This window comes from Podarcis gaigeae, assembly GCF_964106915.1.
Source record: "Podarcis gaigeae genome assembly, chromosome: 2".
NCBI classification, from domain to species: domain Eukaryota; kingdom Metazoa; phylum Chordata; class Lepidosauria; order Squamata; family Lacertidae; genus Podarcis; species Podarcis gaigeae.
Window position 1 is genome coordinate 21,113,114 of NC_139679.1, and position 23,435 is coordinate 21,136,548.

General features: G+C 45.6%; 1 protein-coding gene across 2 annotated transcripts; it reads right to left on the reverse strand.

Moving 5' to 3' along the window:
- Positions 1 to 3,308: 3,308 nt before the first annotated feature.
- Positions 3,309 to 22,267, reverse strand: TRIM25 (tripartite motif containing 25). Of its 2 annotated transcripts, XM_083727554.1 has the most exons (9): positions 21,015 to 21,823; positions 19,357 to 19,452; positions 16,960 to 17,193; positions 15,491 to 15,647; positions 14,258 to 14,317; positions 13,915 to 14,010; positions 10,035 to 10,061; positions 8,202 to 8,309; positions 3,309 to 7,349 (listed from the first exon to the last, which is right to left on the reverse strand). In XM_083727554.1, the coding sequence occupies exons 1-9, from the start codon at positions 21,645 to 21,647 to the stop codon at positions 6,820 to 6,822; spliced, it is 1,941 nt and encodes a 646-aa protein (XP_083583680.1). In that variant the 5' UTR covers positions 21,648 to 21,823; the 3' UTR covers positions 3,309 to 6,819. The 2 variants fall into 2 exon arrangements, with proteins under 2 accessions (XP_083583680.1, XP_083583681.1); XM_083727555.1 differs by lacking the exon at positions 14,258 to 14,317 and having other exon boundaries at positions 21,015 to 22,267.
- Positions 22,268 to 23,435: the final 1,168 nt, after the last annotated feature.

Here is a 23,435-nt window from a genome sequence, read left to right on the forward strand (position 1 = left end):
CCCTGTGATATGCAAAACTAGTGGGAGTTTTACTACCTATTTCAACAGAAGGTAAGGGGGAAAAGAGGTTGGATTTGAGCTATGAGCAACAGAAGTAATTAGATTATAATATCATGGTTGTGATTTAATAGACAGAAGATAGGATGCAGCAAAAGGGGAGAAACAACATGGAAAACAGGGAAGGAAGTTGACAAAGATGAAATTGTGTTTCGATTGTGTATGATAAAAGTGTTGAAACTTAATAAATTATCACTGAAGGAAAAAAAGAGTAGTTTTATTTATCCAACAATGAATACGCGTTATATGTAGCATTAAACGGTATCATTCAGAGTATTTCTGATATTATCTTTAAACATACACACTCTATTCCCGAATCATCATGGAACCATGAATTCGAAGTGCTGGCATTTTCTCCTAAATTATCTCCCTTCTTTTCAATTAGCTTATTATTATTTTAATGGGGGGTCCTACCTCCCTCCCACAGCTTTTTGGACTTGCTCACATAATTGCCTATATTTTATGTAAATGGAATTGTTACACCGTAAAATGATATACAAATGTGTCTACCACACAAAGTCCAATAAAGAGCCTGAATGAACCCATTATTTACAATGTAACGGCATCTGATAGCAGCCTGGGAAACACAGACCTGACAGATGCTCGCCCGTGACAAGGCCTGAAAAAAAATTGAATGAGGAGGGCTCCAATAGACCACAATTAATTGACTTTTAAAATAACTCCTTTTTTCACAGTTCTACTTGGCTGAGCAGGATTCACAAATTGCTGTCTTGAACTTTTTAATGGGACAAAATAGCTGCCAATGAAAGTCTAAATGACATGGACTTTGAATGGGAACCATACAATGACCACACCGTGACATGTTTTTAACTGACATATTGATTATTTGAGAAGTAGCAGTCACTCAATTGAAGACAGAGGAGAAGGGGAGGGCTGGGGTGGGGGGTGGAAGCAGTGGGTCGGGGTAAGGAGCTATGCGGTTTCTTTAAAAGTTGCACATTCTGCTCAAAATGTAGAGGAACAATTTTTTAATTCAGAAAGAAAAAATAGTAAGTGCCCCAAAGCAAGGTTCGAACAATTCAGTAAAGTTTCACAGAAAAACTTGCTTGCTTCCAACTTGTGGCTGCATCTCTGGTCCAAAACAGGTAAAGTGCACATGGAATTGGCGGAAATGACTGGCAGAATCCGAGACCAGGGAGAAGAGTCGGTAGAAGAAGATTGGAAGAAATTTAAAGACTATTTACAGAAACACTGTAAAATTAAGGAATGCTAGAAGGTTGCTGGAATGAATTTATGTGGTTTTAGCAATAATGTTACAAAGGGGCATGTAAAAATGGTTTGTTAACAGGTGATAATGTAAAGTTACAATATATTAAGATAAAATATCAAGATAAAAGCAAAAATGGTAAGGACTTGCTGAAACATCTATCGAACTAGAATACAAAAAAGGGAGGTGTGAGGTCAGGGAAACAAGCAAATGAAAGATAAGACATGGAAAGACTGATTTGTTTTTAATTGTTTTTATTTCTCTGTATTTTGTATTTTTTGTTTCTTTCTTCTTTTTTTCATTTTTGTAACTTCTTTGACACTTTAATAAATATTTTTTTAAAAAACAGGTAAAGTGGTACTTCTGGTTACGTATTTAATTTGTTCTGGAGGTCTGTTCTTAACCTGCAACTGTTCTTAACCTGAAGCACCACTTTAGCTAATGGGGCCTCCTGCAGCCGCCGTGCAATTTCTATTCTCATCCTGAAGCAAAGTTCTTAACCCAAGGTACTATTTCTGGGTTAGCAGAGTCTGTAACCTGAAGCGTATGTAACCTGAAGCATATGTAACTCGAGGTACCACTGTATTTCTGAATCAGCAAACAAATCCTCTCAATGAGGAACTGTGGTCAGTTTTGAAATCAGTGCAAATCTATGGCTATGCCTAATAATAATAATAATAATAATAATAATTTATTATTTATAACCCGCCCAGCCACTCTGGGTGGTCCCAACAGTATATTAAAAACACGTTCAACATTAAACATTAAAAACTCCCCTAAACAGGGCTGCCTTCAGATGTCTTCTAAAAGTCAGGTAGTGGTTTATTTCCTTGACATCTGATGGGAGGGCGTTCCACAGGGCGGGTGCCACTACCAAGAAGGTCCTCTGCCTGGTTCCCTGTAACCTCACTTCTCGCAGGGAGAGAACCGCCAGAAGGCCCTCGGTGCTGGACCTCAGTGTCTGGGCTGGACGATGGGGGTGGAGATGCTCCTTCAGGTATACTGGGCCAAAGCCGTTTAGGGCTTTAAAGGTCAGCACCAACACTCTGAATTCTGCTTGGAAACATACTGGGAGCCAATGTAGGTCTTTCAGGACCGGTGTTACCGTATATGGTCGCAGTGGCCACTCCCAGTCACCAGTCTAGCTGCCGCATTCTGGATTAATTATAGTTTCCAGGTCACCTTCAAAGGTAGCCCCACCTGGAGCACAATGCAGTAGTCCAAGCGGGAGATAACTAGAGCATTGTCAACATTGAGAGGGTAAGCTCATGCACCAAAGGAAGAAGCACACAAGTGAAGAATGCCCCCAATGGGTGAGATAGTGACATCTCCTAGTGAGATCTGGACCAAAGACTTCCTGGTTCACAGTGTAGGTCAGAGGTCAGCAAACATTTTCAGCAGGGGGCCGGTCCACTGTCCCTCAGACCTTGTGGGGGGTTGGACTAATAATAATAATAAATTTTATTTATATCCCGCCCTCCCCAGTCGAAGCTGGGCTCAGGGCGGCTAACAACAATCAGAATAATCCAACATTCTAAAAACATTCATTATAAAATTAATTAAAATCAAATTAAAATCAAATTGATGGCAACCAATTAAGCAAAATTCTGTGCAGATTGCCAGAGGAGGGGGTCAGGCTGCGCCCTGACCAAAGGCCTGGTGGAACAGCTCTTTTAAAAAATGAATGAATTCCTATGCCCCAAAAAGAACCCAGATACACATTTTAAATAAAAGCACACATTCTACTCATGTAAAAACACACTGATTCCTGGACCGTTTGTGGGCCAGATTTAGAAGGCGATTGGGCTGGATCTAGCACCCAGGCCTTCGTTTGCCTACCCATGGTGTAGGTGGACGCTGCAATCCTATGCAAGTTTCACTGGCATTTATTTGACGAAGGTCCTGGCGCTTTCAATTAAGATTCCCTACAAGTGAATTAAGTTTTCAGAATTAACGTTAAACCCATGTTCACTCCCCAGCAGAGGCAGCAGGTTGTCTTTTCCAACAATCATCACTCCGCGGCAACGATCATAAAATCAAACTTTATTGAATTTTCGCTTAATGAACATCAAGGCACACTGCAAGACAAAGGCTGTGCAGTCTTGTATACATTGCAACATTACATTTGACATAGTCTTGTCTGAGATTGCAACAGGCTAATTACAAAGGCAGCCCAGTGGCAAAAAAATGGAGGAATGCCAAAAACATTCACTCTCTTATTTTTAACCTCTGCGTCCTAAAACCAACCCACAGATCAACATGGTTCACAATCTGAACTAGAAGAAACATTAGCTAGATTTTTATTTTTATGTTCTGTGCTTCTATACAAGTTTCCAAGCATGCTGAAGTTATTTCCCAGCAGTGTTGCAGACAAGAGCAGCTTTCATTTCATTTACTACACAGAAAAGCTGGGCAGAAATTGGTAGCTTAGATACTAGATTATTATAATTGAGCCAACCATGTATCCATGTAAACACAGCCACACTGCTAGGCAAACATTGCTTTTCGGTGAAGGGTTTCATCTGGGCTGGGAAAACAACAGCAGAAAATCACATTGTATCACTGATTATCAAGGCAGAGTTGAAAGATGAGGCACAGCATCCTTCCACTCAAAACCAATAGGACATAATACGTTTAATTTTTGCTTGACTGGATCCATTAGTATTATTCTACTGCCTGTCTTGCCATAACACCCCCATGGTATTCTAGGCTAGGAAACAAGCCTTAACCTAAGAAGAAACAGATTACCTTTCATTTTTATCTCAACAATCAAAAACAGTGATCAACTTTTAGCCAGTGGTCAATATTTGTGCCAGGCAAAAGACTTAAAAGTAGCGAGATTCCCATCTCAAAACCCACTGCAATATAATCAGAAGACTTCAGCAAAGGTCAAAGAAGGCAGATCGTAATGAGAGCAGAAGGGCAGCTGGGCATCAACCAAGTCACTGAATGAAACATCCCAAATCACACAAAGTTTGGATAGGGGGAACTGGTTCTACTGCGCCTTATATCTTGTGGGTTCTTTAAACACATGGAAAAGTGTGTCAAGAGCCCACGAGCATTTGTAGGAAGAATACCTAAAGTAAAATACCCAACTCATTTGAGAAAGTAGTCCTCAAGGGCACTTCTACCAAAAAAGACGTTAGTAGGCCTTATGAGAAAAAGGATACACACCCAAAATTCTCTCTATGGAGGGAGATGATGTCCTCAAATCCTACAATACATAGGCATGGATCATTAGGGGGAAATGTGGTCCCAGAGCTCCTGAACACCAAGGTTTTGCTAGACTGGAGAAGAATAATCAGATCTCTATTCCAGCAATTCTTCCACCCTAGCAATTCTTCCATTACCTCAAGTTTATTCTGTATTTTGTTTCAAAGTCACACTACGGCTTAATGCGGTAGTGTTCCTCTTGTCTGCCTCACACCCTACTTTGTTTTCAGCTCATTCATCACTCTTTCCTGGCTTTCTTGAACTTCCTTGGGGTTTTTTAGAAGAGGACCAACGATCTACTACATTTTCATAAGCTCCACGGAAGGTCTCAGTAACTTGTGCCTCAGATTCCTGGACTATTCTGAAGAAGAGTCGTTTGGTGCAAAAGCCGAGTAGGGATGCAGAGCTGTCACTGCTTGGAATATTTGGGAAGGAATTATTTCCCAACAGTGTATTATCACTCAATCCTTTGACTACGGGAAGAAACCCATGGCTTGATTCTTAAACATGTGGGCCAACTTGCTGTAGCACTTTGCTTTTATCTCAGGCTTTCTCCAGAGGTCTCAGCTCATGCCTAGCATCGATGCTTCTCAGTTTTCATTTCGCCTTTGCCAGAAGACCCCTGGCATGTGAGGCTTCTAAACTGGAGAGCTTCAAGGCAAGAGATTTGGTCAAAAGCATCTTTGCAAAGTGTGTTGTGTTCTGGCCTTAGAAAGGCCAAACGTGTTGCCTACTAGCAACAGTACAAAACACACATTTTCTTAAGACCTTAGCAGTGCCTCCAGCTTGTTCCTCTTTAATAAAGAGTGTTGCAAACTTCTCTTCAATTGCTTATGATGTGTAACTGTCGGAAAGGCACGGAAGCAGGTATCAAATAAAGAAATCTAAGACATAGGAATGTTGACTAGAAAATCTTAGATTTCCAGCTTCCTCCTAGTTTGCTGACTGGTAGATCACACAATAAGTCTGAAATGCCCTCTAGGAGGGATCACTCAGAGACATGATCCATGTTGGGCATGCTAGTTCTTCACACTAGTGATCTTTATGTCAAAACACTATCAAAGTCTGCCCTTGGAGAACTGCATGTGTCCAACAAGAGGGATCAAAATCTCCTCCAACAGTGAAGAGCAGAAGATTCCACCTACCAGACTAGCCTGAAAGATCTCACATTTCACCCACAGCCTCTTCCCAATACCTCAAAAATCAGAAAAAATGCAGCAGCTAAGATTTTCAAGGATCAGGATGAGAAGTGAAGTGCTTTATTCCAAGTGGTCAACAAGACAGAAGGTGTTCAGCATGGACTGCTGCTGGTGATGTCTTGTTCTTGTTCTAAAGGAAGCTGTTCCCCTTCAGCAAGGGTCTCTGACCAGGAAGTGCAACCATAACATGAGCACTTCCTGTCCAACCTTCCTGTCCTGGCATGCTGAATATGGTTCAAAGCCTCCAAAAAAATCAGCTCCTTAAGTTCCCATGACTCCAAAGATACAAACTGAGCTAAGAGGGGCTTATCTGCATCTTCATGGACGTTCCAAGCAATTGAAGGGGGGTGGGTGGGTTCCTTTCATAACATCATGGGTAGTTAGTCTGAAGAGACTGTTTTGCATCCCTCCTCCATGCAGTGATAGCAAACTTATTGCCCCTGCTCTTCTTCAAGAGCAGAATTAGCAATATCAGATACAGGAATGCCCAACCACCTCCACAGCCCTGCGCTGTTCTTGTTTATCAAAACGCAACTCCCAACAGAAGTTACTGCCCTAAGCATCACAACAGACTATTTCAAAGAGAAATCTGTTTGAAGCCTGATCTGCCTGAGACAGTGTGATTGGGCGTGTGCCACTGCCCATACAGCAAGAACTGAATTCTTCCAGCAGGGACACAGCAGTGGGGATACACCTTAGATATCCTGTGCTTGGAACTCCTGGCAGCGTATTAGGGATAGAGGAAGAAGCAAAGCAAAGCAAGCGTCTGCTCAGACACGCCCCAGACTTGCAATGCGTGCCAGGAGTTCTGTGTGCCTGAGGAATAGAGTCCACTCAAAGCGCAACAGGAAAACACCTCTGAAAGTTTCCTAAGGACACTCTCAGAGAGGCTTCTTCAAGACAACATTCTTAGTGGACTGTGGCTTTGATTTAGTAGCCCTCAGATTCCCAGAGAACAAGGTCAAGTTTCAAAAGGGTGAACTCTTGCTTTGAAGTCAAGGATTCTGAGAGAGAGAGACAGACAGACAGACAGACAGACAGAGACAGAGAGAGAGACACAGAGAGGAGTTAACATACGGACAGGCCCTATGTGAGCAAAGCAAATGGTGGCGGTTCCGTTCTTCACTTCAGCTGGCACAGCGAGATAGTGGTCCCGCTGGAGAACACCCAGAACGCTGGATAGAGCGCTTCCGTGAACTGCACCCGGAATTTGTAGAGCAGGATGAGTTTCTCGCCGACGCCGAAGAAAATGACGAAGCCGCCGTCGTAATTCAGCAAGACGCCAATCTTCTTCAGCTTGGTGTTGGGCAGGCATTTCTCGACGTCGTTGTGCCAGGCCGAGATCCTGGAGTTGAACCACTCGATGCACCACGAGCTGCCGTTACGCCCCAGGCGGCTCTCTGCCCCCTGCCTTGCCATGCTCCCATAGCAGACGCCGACCCCGCAGAAGGTGTTGTGCTCCAGCTCCACTTCCCAGTAATGGATGCCTCGCTTGAAACACTGGAAGGCCACCACCTGGGAGCAGTAGGTGAAGCGTTGAGGGTGGTGGGGGTAATTCTGAGGAGTTTCTGACACGGATATCTTGGTGTTCCTCTCAGAGAGCAGCACTTTCTTGTGGGCGGTGTTGAAATCCAGAGTGAATTTTGTCGCAACTGCGGATAAGGAAGTTCAGGGGAGAAGTGAGAAGAACGGCGACCTGATATTTAACAGAGCAAGAGGGGAAATTGGGGAAGGTTGGGGAAGAAGAGCAGGATAGTCTTTGCTATTAAGAGAATTTCATTTATACAAAGATAGTGTGAGGAAAAAGAAACAAAGTGTGTGAGAACGAGGACGGGACCCAATACTGTTACATTACCATACATTAATACACTAGTATTGTGGAAACCTTTTGGGAAATTTCTGAGGTTTCATGGCTCATAACACCACTATTTTTGGAGAAATACCATAAAATTATACATCAATGGAAATATAAACTAATGAAGAATGTAATGCAGCAAGGTTTGTTCAATTATCTGAATTCTGTCAAACATTATAACCAAATAACCAGGAAAAGAAATTTACCATGCCCATTGAGCCAATCACCCATCTCCTATTACCCTTCTGAGAAATACCCCACCCTCGCACTATATATAAGGGTCTGGTGACTTCTGTTTTAGAGTATCTAAAGAAGTGTGCATGCACACGAAAGCTTATACCCAGAACAAACCTAGATGGTCTCTAAGGTGCTACTGGACATTTTTTTAAATTTTATTTTTATTCAGAAAAAGGAAGCACAACTTGTTTAGGTTGAATGTAGCCAATGAGCAAGAGTGTTTAGAGAGCCAATCAGGTGTTATGAGCCATCAAACACACTTTTCCCAAAAGGTTTCCACAATTTTGGCCAATAGTGTATACTTAAAAAAAACCACACTGGACCTTTGCAGTCCAAATCAATGTGACAGAATGTTGAGAGCGTGATGGAATTCCGGGAACTGAATTTGCATACACAGAATCAGGTGACTTACATTCCAAAAGCTCTTCTCGGGATTTACTTAAAAAGCTTTCCAGAGTTATCGACGGAATCCCTGCTTGAGGCCTGCTAGAACTTCGTGCTCTCTGGCTGGGACTTTGTGCTGATCAAGGGAGGGAAATGGAGTCGTGTGGTGATTATTATTTTTTTACAATACACACATTTTAAACAACCGTCACCAAAACAGGGCAACTTAATTTCTGCAAGGTTTTATTCAACTCTACCACACAGGTTGCTCAAACAGGATCTTACAGCCAGATTCATTCAAAAGTTAAGTCGCCTTGATTCTGAAGGGTCTTTTCGCCATACAACTGGGTTTAAGATTGCATGCTATTCTAACAATTGATACAGGAGCAGCAGGAAAGCAGGACACTTTGATAATCTTATGGATGTTTTTAATATTTGATGTTTTATCACTTTTTATTTTTATTAATATTCTTTTGGGAGCAGCCGAGTGGCTGAGGAAACCCCGCCAAATGGGCAGGGTATAAATTATTACTACTACTACTACTACTACTACTACTACTATTATCCCAAGAGCCAGGAGCTGCTGAACACCATTTAACCCAGGTGAGGAAAAGCCCAAGGTCCTTTTTCAATCACTTGAAACACTTCTATTCCCTGGTCCTTGTGTTCAGTAACACTTCAGAGCTCCTTCCCTCCCACTCTGGGACCACTGGAGATCTAAGCAAGGCAGCAGAGGCATTTTTAAACATCCTTATTTTCCCTACACCTCTGAGTCTTCTAGGAGAAGAGTGGGCAGAAAGAAGATCAGGATCTACTGGAAGATCTCTCCCCAGTTTTGCAGTAGATCTGTTTCCTGAAATCTAGATGCTCCTGAGGCTGAACCCTCTTGTCCAAGGCAAGACAACGCAGTTAACTTTTAGAAGAAGAAAGTCGAGTCTTCATCTCTTTATTCTGTTTTACAAAAATGCTTTTGGTTGGAAAGGCAGTACATAATGCAAGCAAATAGATCTTGGCTCCGAAAGAGGCCACTTCGTTCACTGCCCATGGTAGCATAGCCAGGATGCTTTCCTAGCAAGGAATTCATGCAGACTCTCAAGTCTGCTTCACCTGACCACTACGTGCCTCTAATACTCCCCCTGGTGGCTTGATCACATCTGAAATGTGATTTGGTTCGCAGAAACTTTAGTAGGAGTTAACATGAGAAACATTTATTCATTTGCAAGGTTCCTAACCAACCACAAGCAACTTACAGCAAAACAATGATATAATTTAAAACCAATACAGTCGTACCTTGGAAGTCGAACGGAATCCGTTCCGGAAGTCCGTTCGACTTCCAAAACATTCGGAAACCAAAGCGCGGCTTCTGATTGGCTGCAGGAAGTTCCTGCAGCCAATCGTAAGCCTCGGAAGACCCATCAGACATTCAGGTTCCAAAAGAGTGTTCGAAAACTGCAACAGTCACTTCCGGGTTTGTGGCATTTGAGGGCAAAACATTCTAGTACCAAGGCGTTTGGGATCCAAGGTACGACTGTAGTTTAGAACGCAGAATTAGCTTACAACCCTCCGAACTGTAGAATTCCTTCCCCACAGAAGTGCAACTGTCATCCTCATTGTACAACTTTTTGTCATATGCTGAAGATGAGCCGCTTTACCAGCTGAGTTATATGCTTAGGACGTTGTTAGCTTAGAACCACATAAAACGGGATGTTGGCAGGGATATTTTATGGATAGAGCCGTGAGCCAAGGTGCCCCACACATCTGGGTAGGTGCATGAAGAGCACTCTTGTGACACCAGGCTCAAAGACGGATCGGCTATTCCTCAAATTTTAAGGCAATACAATTTTTGCAGGAGTGAACTTACATCGTTTAGCAGGTCGCCTTCTCTGCTCTGAAAAAAAGGAGAAACGAAACAGTTGTGGTTACTGAGGAAATGAAACAGTTGTGGTTACTGGGGAACGTAATGAAACAATATACCGGTATATTTTTAAACAAGCAACTTCAGCATATGCTAAGAATGGGAGACCTGTGCCTTGCAACTAGAGCTTTGCCATCTGGAAGAGTCACTGAAACTTATTTTCATTCAAGAGTTGAATTTATCCAGCTGAAGTCCAGTCTACCTCCGACATCTCATTCTGCAACAGATGTAAGGCAGGCCCCAAACAAACCTAATTGTTTTCTTGTCAACTCTAAAATATAAACTTCTTGTTCTTTTAGCTGCACCCTCCGTGTTTTTATTGAACCATGTTCCATTCTGCCACCTTCCTCCGTCTCTCCTGGTTATCTAAATTTATCCGCCTTTGATCACCCATTTTTATACATTAAAAAAAGGAAAAACCTCTTCAAACTTCACACTCATTATAAGCTACCATGTGTTACCTTGTGGGTGGTATTCTTCAGAAGAAATACTAGTGAACTTGTGACTTGATTCTGGTGGTTTGGCTAATAATAGGTTGGGAGGGGGGGACTGGCCAGTCGGTAGGGCAGGTGTTCCGCCAACAACATGGGAAGCAAAACAAAAAGGAAATGGGGGTGGTGCAACATGACACCCACTGCTGATGCATACAAAGGACTCGTGCACAGGGAAGTTTTTAACGTCTGATTTTTATTGTGTTTTAACATTCTGTCGGGAGCCGCCCAGAGTGGCTGGGACAACCCAGTCAAATGGCGGCATATAAATGAATAATAATAATACCGTGGTACTTCGGGTTAAGTACTTAATTTGTTTCAGAGGTCCATTCTTAACCTGAAACTGTTCTTAACCTGAAGCACCACTTTAGCTAATGGGGCCTCCTGCTGCCGCCACACCGCCGGAGCACAATTTCTGTTCTCATCCTGAAGCAAAGTTCTTAACCTGAAGCACTATTTCTGGGTTAGTGGAAGCGTATGTAACCCGAAGTACCACTGTATTACATATAGTAATAAATTATTATTATTATTATTTTTAGAAGATATCTGAAGGCAGCCCTGTTTAGGGAAGTTTTTTAATGATTGCTGTTCCTAATGTATTTTTAATCTCCTGTTGGAAGCTGCCCAGAGTGGCTGGGGAAACCCAGCCAGATGGGCGAGGTATAAGTACAGTGGTACCTCGGGTTACATACGCTTCAGGTTACAGACTCCACTAACCCAGAAATAGTACCTCGGGTTAAGAACTTTGCTTCAGGATGAGAACAGAAATCGTGCTCTGGCGGCGCGGCAGCAGCAGGAGGCCCCATTAGCTAAAGTCTTGCTTCAGGTTAAGAACAGTTTCAAGTTAAGAACAGACCTCTGGAACAAATTAAGTACTTAACCTGAGGTACCGCTGTAATAACTTATAAATTGTTGTTATTATAGCCTTGTTTTTAATCAGAAAAGAAGCGGCAGAGCTTGCATCAGCAGACACGCACCTCATTTTGGAAAGAATCTTACTTCTTAAAAGCAAGCAGAGTTGGGGAAGAAATTGCATGCAATTCAACAGTATCATCGTGAAAAATGGGTGGGGAAAAGGGCCCGCCAATCGATCTCCAGAAACCTCATGCCTTATTCACTGCAGTAACCAGGTATACTTTTTTCTGAGCAAACATAATGGGTGGAGGCAGCGAATGTCAAACAAAGGGCACAGCCCAGGTCATCACCTGGCAAACAAGGCCTGCTGTACACAAGGGAACAAGGGGGCCACAATCACCTTTGGACTTTGGCAACCAAAACGCCCTTTTACCATCAGGTATGCAGAACAGCACAAGAGATGCTGCCTGCGCCAAGGAGCTTATATTTATAACAGCGCCGCCTAGAGGAAGCTAGGGAGAAGAGAGGGAGCAGTAACTTAAGAGGGTCTCTTCCTTGAGGACTCGAGACATATTTAAAGAGTTCCCTACAGCGAGAAAAGGGATGCGGGTGGCGCTGTGGGTTAAACCACAGAGCCTAGGGCTTGCCAATCAGAAGGTTGGCGGTTCGAATCCCTGCGACGGGTGAGCTCCCATTGCTCGGTCCCTGCTCCTGCCAACCTAACAGTTTGAAAGCACGTCAAAGTGCAAGTAGATAAATAGGTACCACTCCGGCGGGAAGGTAAACGGCGTTTCTGTGTGCTGCTCTGGTTTGCCAGAAGCGGCTTAGTCATGCTGGCCACGAGATCCGGAAGCTGTACGCCGGCTCCCTTGGCCAATAAAGCGAGATGAGCGCCCCAAAGTCGGTCACGACTGGACCTAATGGTCAGGGTCCCTTTACCTTTACGGTGAGAAAAACAGACGCGAGTAGGATTTGAAATACAGTGCTACCTTGGTTTTCAAACAGAATGCATTCCGGAGCCGTTCAGAAACCAAAGCCTGGCTTCCGATTGGCTGCAGGAGCGTCTTGCAGCCAATCAGAAGCCACAGAAGCTGCGCCGGATGTTCAGCTTCCAAAAATCGTTCGAAAACCAGAACCCTCACGTCCGGGTTTCGATCGTTCGGGAGCCGACCTGACCGGGAGCCAAGGCATTCGGCTTCCAAGGTAGGACTGTATGAATTATTAAGGTAAGTGGGTTAAAATGGATGTCTTGAATTCAATAGGTGGAATGTGCAGCATTTAAGGGTAAATAATATGAAAATTGTGGAAAGGGAGGATGGGAAATCAATGGGCAAAGCAGCACGTGGTTTATGTTAAAATTTGTAAAGTTTTTGGGTGAAAAAGCAATAAATAAGATTTTTTAAAAAATAACATGGAGGGTGTCAAGCACTATTGCTTGAGCAGGGAGGGAGAAGCATCTTCAAATCTAGGGACATTTCCAGAGTTAGACTTGCAACAAACAGGCATTAAAGTGTGCAGGCCCTCTACTGTTATCTTAGAATCCAAAATCTGCATTTTTATATGTGTTGGAAGCCGCCCAGTGGCTGGGGCAACCCAGCCACATGAGCAAGGTATTATTATTATTATTATTATTATTATTATTATTATTATTATTATTATTATTTCCAGAATGATTCGTTTCTATTGTTCCGCCTTTCCCCCAAAGAGCTCAAGGTGGCATACACAAATCTCTCCCATTTAATCCTCCTAACAACCTTTCAAAGTAGGTTAGGCCAAGAATGTCTAGCCTGCCCAAGGTTATTCTATGAATTTCACGGCAGAATGAGGGTTTGAATTTGGCTACTTCCCAGTGTCCTCTGGGACGCAGGTGGCGCTGTGGGTTAAACCACAGAGCCTAGGACTTGCCGATCAGAAGGTTGGCGGTTCGAATCCCTGCGACAGGGTGAGCTCCCGTTGCTCGGTCCCTGCTCCTGTCAACCTAGCAGTTCGAAAGCACGTCAAAGTGCAAGTAGATAAATAGGTACCGCTCCAGCGGGAAGGTAAACGGCGTTTCTGTGTGCTGCTCTGGTTCACCACAAGCGGCTTAGTTATGCTGGCCACATGACCTGGAAGCTGTACGCCGGCTCCCTTGGCCAGTAAAGCGGGATGAGCACCGCAACCCCAGAGTCGGCCACGACTGGACCTAATGGTCAGGAGTTCCCTTTACCTTTACCCTTAATCCAGTGTCCTAACCGCTACGCCACAGCGTTTCTCTTTGGGAAGGCCAACAATTATAGCTGTCTGCCCAGAGACAATAAATATCCACCTTCTCAAAGATTAGCAACTTAGGCTGCATGCGTAAGAAAACTTGGGAGGAGCCCCTGGCTTCCTGTAACCTCTTATCTCAATAGCTCTGCTTGCTCACACGAGAGGGAGAGAGAGAAAGAGAGAGAGAGAGACTCTGGAAATTATCAATAATAATTTCTGTCCTCAACACTCACTAGTGGCAGCAGCGGCAGAAGCAGTGGCAGCAGCATCCTCTTCTGTCTTCTTCTCCTGTGAAGATGTTGAGGGGGGGTCGTCTCTCTTTGGTGCACCTTTGAAAAGAAAACACTAGTTAGAAGGGTGGCCATATTGGTCTTCTGCAGCAAGCAAGAATCTTGCTGCATATCTTAAAAGACAGCCAGGCAAAAAGGAGGAATGGGCATGCTCATGACTGGAAGCGATGCGTCTATCGTAGGACCTTCCACCCACTTAGCAACCAAGGCTGGAGTTAAGACGCGTATTTGCTACTGCAAAAAGAATTTAGCAAGCAGCAGGGGGGTCACATGCATTTTTACTTACTGGATGCAGCAATTTCCCCCCCTGGCTGCACAAAAGGCTTCGGTTTCCACTGTGCGGCTCCTGAAAGTAAAGTATATGCGTGCATGTATGGAGATGCAGTTTCTCACGATGTGCTTTGCCCTGGTTTGCCCCTGGGAACAACGTCACAGGTGTACACATCTGGTGGTATGGTTTGGATCTGTTGCCTAAAGTTATTTTGGCAAGCAGTTCCAAATTTGTTCCTAGGCGATGTGCCAAAAGAATTATTCCCGGTGGGCGGATAGCTCAGTTGGTTAGAATAAGCTACCCAGAATCACCACTGCAACGGGGACACTATTTGTAAACCCATTTTACAGACAGAGAGGTGTGAGGCCAAGAGACTGGACCAAGGGATACAAATAGCATTCGAAATTTGCCAGGCGCGTTTTGTACCTGGCTATCAGACACATGTAACCAAGGGAAGATGCCTGGGCACAAGGATGGTGCCTGACGTCTCCCCCACCTGCAGGTGCATGCCTGGATCTTGACCGTTTTCACACACTAGCAACACATCTTGTAGAATTCTATCTGTTGTATTTTATCTGCACAGTCAGAATGAATTTCAGGAACCAAACAGTTGTACTGAAAAATACGACTTTTGAGCCGGCTGCCCCAAAATGGCAACTAGGTATTCTGTTTTGGCTACTGAAGCCCTGGTTTAAGGAATTTTTTGGCGCCTAACTTATATATATCTGTGTTTCTAACCTAGGTCTCCTCACTCCAAGTCAGTTACTATGCAGAAAATCAATCAATCGGGCTCCCACCTTCACCCATATTCACATTAATAGGTAATGGGTAATTAAGAAAAACATGGTTTTCTGTCATTATAAGCAGTAGTTCGAGAGACCCTGGACCTGTGATTCTCATAATTTATACCAAAACCATTTAGTCTTTAAAACAGACACATGTAAGTGTGCACTGAGCTACAATAAGCAAAAGACACATGCTAGTAAACAAAACAGGCCAAGTACAGTGGTACCTCAGGTTAAGTACTTATTTTGTTCCGGAGATCCGTTCTTAACCTGAAACTGTTCTTAACCTGAAGCACCACTTTAGCTAATGGGGCCTCCTGCTGAAGCCGTGCTGCTGGAGCACGATTTCTGTTCTCATCCTGAAGCAAAGTTCTTAACCTGAGGCACTATTTCTGGGTTAGCGGAGTCTGTAACCTGAAGCGTATGTAACCTGAAGCGTATGTAACCCGAGGTACCACTGTACCTTCTTTTTTCTTCTCCTGGGGTTGAGCCAAGAACTGTTTCACGTTTTCTTTGAGGCCAAAAGCTTTTTGATAAACGGTATGTATCAAGTTTTGATCCAATTCTAGTTTAGGTATGAAGACATCTTTGATGGGTAACTGCCGGAGTTTTGCTGCCTTCTGAAATAAAAGCGGATGATCTCATGAGGATTTCTGCTCTTACACACGGTCACATCCCCTTCCTGTCCTGGACGCGGGTGGTGCTGTGGTCTAAACCACTGAGCCTCTTGGGCTTAACAACCAGAAGGTCAGTGGCTCAAATCCCCACGATGGAGCTAGCTCCCGTTGCTCTGTCCCAGCTCCTACCAACCTAGCATTCTAAAGCACACCAGTGCAAATAGATAAATAGGTACCACTGTGGCAGGAAGGTAAACAGCATTTCCGTGCACTCTGGCTTCTGTCACGGTGTACCGTTGAACCAGAAGCAGTTTAGTCATGCTGGCCACATGACCCGGAAAAGCTGTCTGTGGACAAACGCTGACTCCCTCAGCCTGAAAGCGAGATGAGTGGCGCAACCCCATAGCCGCCTTTGACTGGACTTAACCATCCAGGCCTCCTTTACCTTTTTACCTTTGTCTAGAAGGCAGTAATCATCACATACTGCCCTCTGGAGCAGTAGTCATAGGAAGCTGCTGACATGCAGCATTTGCGCAGATGGAAATATAGTGGCACCCAAGCCTAGGCTGCCCTACGAAATCAGTTCAGGACCGAAGAGAGTTCAGGGCAGTGCCGGATTTATGCATAAACTAAACAAGCTATAGCTTAGGGCCCCACTCTCTAGGGGGCCCCAAAAAAATTTAAAGGGAAAAAAACTGGACATAAATTTCCAAAATATAAAATAAAAAAGAAATAATATAAAACCTACATACAGCAACAGTGTTTTGTGTTGTGTATTGACCTAGGTAAAGGTAAAGGGATCCCTGACCATTAGGTCCAGTCGTGACCGACTCTGGGGTTGCGGTGCTCATCTTGCTTTATTGGCCGAGGGAGCCGGCGTACAGCTTCCAGGTCATGTGGCCAGCATGACTAAGCCGCTTCTGGCGAACCAGAGCAGCGCACAGAAACGCCGTTTACCTTCCCACTGGAGCAGTACCTATTTATCTACTTGCACTTTGACGTGCTTTCGAACTGCTAGGTTGGCAGGAGCTGGGACCGAGCAACGGGAGCTCACCCTGTCACGGGGATTCGAACCGCCGACCTTCTGATCAGCAAGTCCTAGGCTCTGTGGTTTAACCCACAGCGCCACCCGCATCCCTGTGTATTGACCTATTAGGTCCATAAATTACCATATAGCATATATTCAACACAAAAAACAGGAACGATTTGTTGTTGACAAAGGACAGCTGGACATATAAAGGGCCCCATTACCTTCAGTGGCTTGTGGCCTCATCAGACCTAAATCCGGCCCTGGTTCAGGGAAACAGAGGTTTACCTTTAAGAATGTGATGTCGTCATCCTCTGTCAAGGTCATTTCAATCTGGTCTCTCGCTCCCTGGATTTCGGTTTTCTTCTTACCCAGGACTTTATAGACATATTCGTATTTATCTTGGACTCTCTTCTCCTCCGCTAGGACTTTCTTCACAGCTTCTTTTTCTTCCTCTTCAATTAAAGCAATAATTTCCAGGAATTCTGCCTTCAGCAGGTCCAACTTCCGATTAGCTGTATCCTGAAGAGACAAACAAAAAACGGATTTGGAAATAAGAGTTCAGAAAATGATAATGGGTAATTAGGCCAAATGAGAACTCTGCAGGATCAGTACTGAATAAGCTTAATGTTGTCAGATTTTTTTACAGCAAAAAGGTGGGAGATCACATAAAAGAAAGCTGGAGCCTCAAGTGAATGTTGAACACAGCTTTCTGAAATGTTTTAGTTCTATAAATCATTTAATATGTCAACACAAATAGAAGTTATTAATACTGCAGTTGTTGTATAAGGTATTATTATTTTGACCAGAATGTAATTGAAATTAGTAAGATTTTGGAACGCAGAAATAAAGAAAATAATCAAACCATCAATTCACGTAAATTATATAATTTGGTATTTGAACAATTGGTATTAGTAACTGTATTATGATTTGGTCTTGTTATAATAAGGCTATTATTGGATTGAAACTGGAAATCAATAAAAATTATTACTTAAAAAATGAAATGTTTTATTCACTAAGACCTTAGCATGCATTTTAAAATAGGCATTTCTAATTTTTTTAAAAAAACAGATTTAATAAACTGCACATTCTCTGTCTTCTCCCCACTCAAGAGGACATGTACCTACTGGCCTGGAATAGAGTCACTTGTACAAAAAGGGAGAGACTTCTGAGGTACAGAAAATTTTTGGAAATGAGAAAGAAGACTTAAAAAACAAAACAAAACCCAAAAGGGATTGACAAATAACCGTGAGCTTCCAGGATGTATGAAATGTTGTGGTGTCAGTTAAGAAGGGAAATGGTAGATGATATCAGAGATGGAGGGTGGGGCTGTGGGGAGCGGAGAAAAGGAATGAGTCTACTCAAGTCTCCAGCATAGTTACAGGAAGTACTAAAGCAGGCATAGGCAAACCCGGCCCTCCAGATGTTTTGGGACTACAACTCCCATTATCCGTGACCACTGGTCCTGTTAGCTAGGGATGATGGGAGTTGTCGTCTCAAAACATCTGGAGGGCCAAGTTTGCCTATGCCTGTACTAAGGGATGAGCAGAGATGTATGCCGCAAGGTTCAATGAAAGACTGCCCCTTGCTGCACTACATAGGGATGTTTCAGGAGGAAATGAAAGCAGGACCCCTTTGCTACTCTCCAGAGGTAGCATACAACCTGCTCTAAAGGTAAAGGGACTCCTGACCGTTAGGTCCAGTCGTGGACGACTCTGGGGTTGTGACACATCTCGTTTATTGGCCGAGGGAGCTGGCATACAGCTTCTGGGTCATGTGGCCAGCATGACCGAGCCACTTCTGGTGAACCAGAGCAGCGCACGGAAATGCCGTTTACCTTCCTGGAGGAGCGATACCTATTTATCTACTTGCACTTGGACGTGCTTTTGAACTGCTAGGTTGGCAGGAGCTGGGACCAAACAACAGGAGCTCACCCCGTCGTGGGGATTCGAACCGCCGACCTTCTGATCGGCAAGCCCTAGGCTCAGTGATTTAGACCACAGCGCCACCCGCATCCCTTACAACCTGCTCTACAGGTATAATAAAATGGTCAGGTTCTAAATACCAAAAGGCAGCTCCCAAACCCAAGCCCTATAGGGACACACAACAACCTTTTGTTGCATGTTGTGCCTTAAAAAGAAACACTCTGTAAATAAGATTTGATGGGTGTAACACTGGATTACTGAATGGTTTAGTTCATGTTGTAAAATATGCAGGGATGTACGGCATGCAAATTGAACCATGGAAAGAGAAGAAGGGAAGTCATTCTTTTAAGGTTGTTTAAATGAATATTCTGAAATGTAATTTAGAAAATTTAATAAAAATTATAATACACACAAACACACAGTGCTTTTTTCTGGGGAGACGCAGGGATACGCATACCCCTAAACATTTTGTGAATCTAAGTTTGGCCTCATTGAGGGACAGGATTTCAATATGAGTAGGAAAATGAGTCTGTTTCATCACGTTTGTGAGCCGTTTCCAGGGATAGTAGAAAATATCTATTGCAACCAGCAGTGTAAGACTGTGGTATGGCAGGCTGATGTTAACCAGCTGGCCACCAGCTATCTGACTGAGGCTCACATCTTGGTCTTCCCTTTCAACTCAAGGTGGGTCACTTTTGGTGCACAAATCTCCCGCCCCTCTTATCAAAAGAAAGCTGTGAAAACACGAATCATTTCTTACACTGGTTTGCTTCTGCTGCACTCGCACTTGGTCCAAGGACTGCAAAGCCTTCTCGTTCAGAGCATAGAGTTCTGTTAGTCTCTGCTTCAGCTGGGACTGTAAGAGAATAAAAGAGGCTCCGCTTTAAGAGTACAGATCAGCTATTGACATCCACAGACACGTCATTCCTGCTCTAGAGCAAAAAAGGGGAACCCGTTTCCCTCCGGATATTAACACCCTGCAACTCCTGTACTTTCTGACCATTCCTGACTAAGGTTGGGCAATACCTGTTTTTGAACTTTGTGATATATATAACCCGTTAAATGTTGCAATATACGAGTACAGTGGTACCTTGGAAGTCGAATGGAATCTGTTCCGGAAGTCCGTTTGACTTCCCAAACATTTGGAAATCAAAGTGCGGCTTCCGATTGGCTGCAGGAAGCTCCTGCAGCCAATCGGAAACCCCGTCGGACGTTCGGGTTCTAAAGAACGTTTGCAAACTGGAACAGTCCCTTCCAGGTTTGCGGCGTTCAGAAGCCAAAATGTCCGAATGCCAAGGCGTTTGACAGCCAAGGTACAACTGTATATTGCAATGTCTGAAATAACGGGGGGGGGGGGGGGCTATATAGAGGCATTGGCTGGCTTCACAGTTTTCCTCACATTGTGATTTTTGAATAGCATGCCTCCCTCCTCCACTAGCCCAGTTGCCTCTCCTCTTTACCCAGCATAGAAACTATAACACAAGGCTAGGCTCCGGGGAGGGTGCCGTGATAAAAATGCAACAGCCAAATGTCCTTTGAGCCCAGTCCCTGGGCATAGCTTCCCTCCCCCAAATCAAGCAAATAAATAGAAATATTTGACTAAAAGTAGAAATAGTAGAAAGATTTTGAGCACTTGGGGGCAAAAGAAAGGAATTTAAAACAAATGTTGTTGAGACAGTTCATTCTGAATCTGCTGGACAGAGCCAGACAGAGGATGATGACCAGTGGGTGTCTTTTCCTCCAACATAAATCCTAGCTATGTCCATGGATCGAAGGGTATACAGCGTGCTTCTCTCACTGACCTCCTTGAGCCGCTTTGCAAGGCCTCGCCAAGCAGCTCAGAGCTGGTGCTGTTCTGGTTTGGTTGAGAGCTGGGTTGGGACGTGGTGGGTTCTGTTCGCCCACTGTGCCCCCTTCCTGGGCGCTCTGCTGCCAAACCATAGTGCTTTGCCCCTCCTCAACCAGCCTGCTCACTTGCCTCTGTGCCTACCAGGCGATTGCCTAACTGCAAGGCCGCATGAGCAACATTTGCGACACAGACCAGCCTTCCCCCAGCCACATGCCTTCCAAATTTAGATGACAATCTCCATGTCGCCCCTCTGACCATTCACTGCGCTGGCCAGGGCTGACGGGATTTGGGAATCCAACACAGTCGTACCTTGGATCTCGAACGTCTTGGCTCCCGAACGACCAAAACCCGGAAGTGACTGTTCAAGTTTTCGAGCGTTCTTTTGGAAGCCGAACGTCCAACGGGGCTTCCGATTGGCTGCAGGAGCTTCCTGCAGCCAATCAACAGCCGTGCTTTGGTTTCCGAATGTTTTGGAAGTCAAACAGACTTCCTGAACGGATACCATTTGATTTCCAAGGTACGGCTGTACACCTGGACGGCGCCAGAAGCCGACCAAGGCCCTGTCTCACCTCCTTCTCGTCCTTGGCCTCTTGCAAGGGGACAGTGGCGCACGCCTTGTGCGTGACCAAGCAAAAACAGCAGATGCAGCTGTTGTGCTCCTTGCAGTAGAACTCCAGGAGCTTCTGGTGGGTTTGGCACTTCCGGCGCTGGAGGTCCTTCACCGGCGGCACCAGCTGGTGGCCCTTGAAGGCGGGGCTCTCCAGGTGCGGACGCAGGTGCTCCGGGCAGAAGGAGGCCATGCAGGTGAGGCAGGTTTTGTCGGCCACCTTCTCCAGGCAACTGTCACAGGCCACCGAAGAGCGGGTGCTGCTGCTGCTGCTGATGGTTTTGGTGGTGGCATCTCCAAGGCCTTTCTTCTTCTCCGCGGGCTCGGCTTGGGTGCTCTGGAACTGCTCCACCACTCTGCAGAGGACCGTGTTTTTCTTCAGCTCCGGGCGACTGTCGAAGGAGCTCCTGCATTGAGGGCAGCTGAAGTTCCTCAGCAAGCCCGACCAGGTCATCTCCAGGCAAGGCAGGCAGAAGTTGTGGCCGCACGGGGTGGTCACGGGGCTCTCGAAAACGCACAGGCAGATGGAGCACGTCAGCTCCTCTTCCAAGCCCACCAGGGAAGGGGCCGAGGGCGCGCGCAGCAGCTGAGCCATGGCTGGGGCGCGCGAGTGGAACGGAGACAGAAGCGGACCCCGCCGTCCAACCCGTCCGTGGCAGCAACTGGCAGCGTTTGCAAAGTGGAAAGCGAAACTTAGAGACCTAGCGCCTTGCCCTCTTCCAGGAAATCACGTGGCCCCCGCCCGAAGAGCCGCAGGGCGGGGGCGCGCCTGGACGGGGCGGGGCGCCGGCGCGTGCGCGCGTCTCGGACTTCTCCCCTTCGCCGCTTAAGGAAAAGCACGGGAGACGTCTTTGCATTTCGCCCAGTGCTCGTCCCCGGGCAATTCCTGCGCGGCGGCGGTGGCGGGGGGGGGGGGGTTGGGAATGAGGTGTCACCGTTTGCTCGCGAGTAAGCCCAGCCGATCTTAGCCGAAAGGGAGCTCCTTTGCATGCAGGATTTTTTGCTGGGGGGGGGGGGGAGGCAGGCTTTATATTAGAGGGGGCAGAACCTCAGCTATTCAGGGGCGTCGCCAGGGAAGGGCAGCTGCCCCCCAGAAATCAATAAAAATACATAGCTCCTTGAAGTTCTGCCCCCCCCAAAGGCTTGCCCCCCCCCTAAGAAAAAAATTTGGGGATGGCAGGCTTTATGTTAGAGGGGACAGAACCTCAGCTAGTCAGGGGCGTAGGCATGGAGGGGCAGCTCCCCCCCCCCAATAAAAATACATAGGCCAACAAAAGGCTTTCCCACCTTAAGAAAAATCCTGGGGAGGGGAGGCTTTATGTTAGAGGGGGCAGAACCTCAGCTGGGGCATAGGGGAGGCAGGGATGGGCAGCTGCACCCCCCCCCCCACATGAATAAAAATACATAATTCCCTGAGGTTATTCCCCCCACAACTAAAGCCCTGTCTCCCCCAACAAAAGTCCTCCCCCCCCCCACAAATATCCTGGCTATGTCCATGCAAGTTAGTTGAGGATTTTTATTGACTGGTGGGCAGCTGCCCCTTTCTGCCACGCCCCCTTGGCAATGCCCATGTTTGCATGCTTGCTTGCTTTAGGAGTGAACTGCAGTCCATGCACACAGTTTCTGTGCAAAGGTTTGCTTGGAAGTGTAATGGGGCCAGGGGGGTTGCCAACTTGAATAAAATATTGGGGGGGGGGGGCAAGTAGACCCCGCCACGCATAATCATCACGACAGGGTGCACACATGCACGCCCACACCATTTGACTGGCGATGCCAGTTGGGGAGGGCCACGGACCCCTTAAATATTTTAGGGGGGCGGTCGAAGGGACCTCTGCACCGTGGGAGTTGGCTCCTATAAACAAGGCTTTATTCCCAGGGTCCATCAGGTTGGTGATCGAGTGCTGCGTGTCCCGAAAACGTCTGTGCTGGACAAATTGAGGTTGCTGAAGGTGTGTGTGCATGCCTGTTGCTTGGTTGCTGTCCTAACGGGATGACACACATGTGTGAAGGGGGCCTGACAATTGGATCGAGTTTACAGTGGTACCTCGGCTTACAGATGCTTCAGGTTACAGACTCCGCTAACCCAGAAACAGTACCTCTGGTTAAGAACTTTGCTTCAGGATCACGCAGCAGCAGGAGGCCCCATTAGCTAAAGTGGTGCTTCAGGTTAAGAACAGACCTCCAGAACGAATTAAGTTTTTAACCCAAGGTACCACTGTATATAAAAGGGACGCGGGTGGCGCTGTGGGTTAAACCACAGAGCCTAGGACTTGTCAATCAGAAGGTTGACGGTTCAAATCCCTGCAAACGGGGTGAGCTCCCATTGCTCGGTCCCTGCTCCTGCCAACCTAGCAGTTCGAAAGCACGTCAAAGTGCAAGTAGA

What these genes read in the sequence shown, in the direction of transcription:
- TRIM25 (XM_083727554.1), bottom strand. Translation starts at nt 21,647, where the DNA reads ATGGCTCAGCTGCTGCGCGCGCCCTCGGCCCCTTCCCTGGTGGGCTTG. An exon ending in ACGACATCACATTCTTAAAG is followed by an intron (nt 15,648 to 16,959) that starts GTAAACCTCTGT and finishes CTTTTATTTCAG; the next exon opens with AAGGCAGCAAAACTCCGGCA. An exon ending in CCAGGAGAAGAAAAAAGAAG is followed by an intron (nt 14,318 to 15,490) that starts GTACAGTGGTAC and finishes CTTTACTTTCAG; the next exon opens with GAGCCGCACAGTGGAAACCG.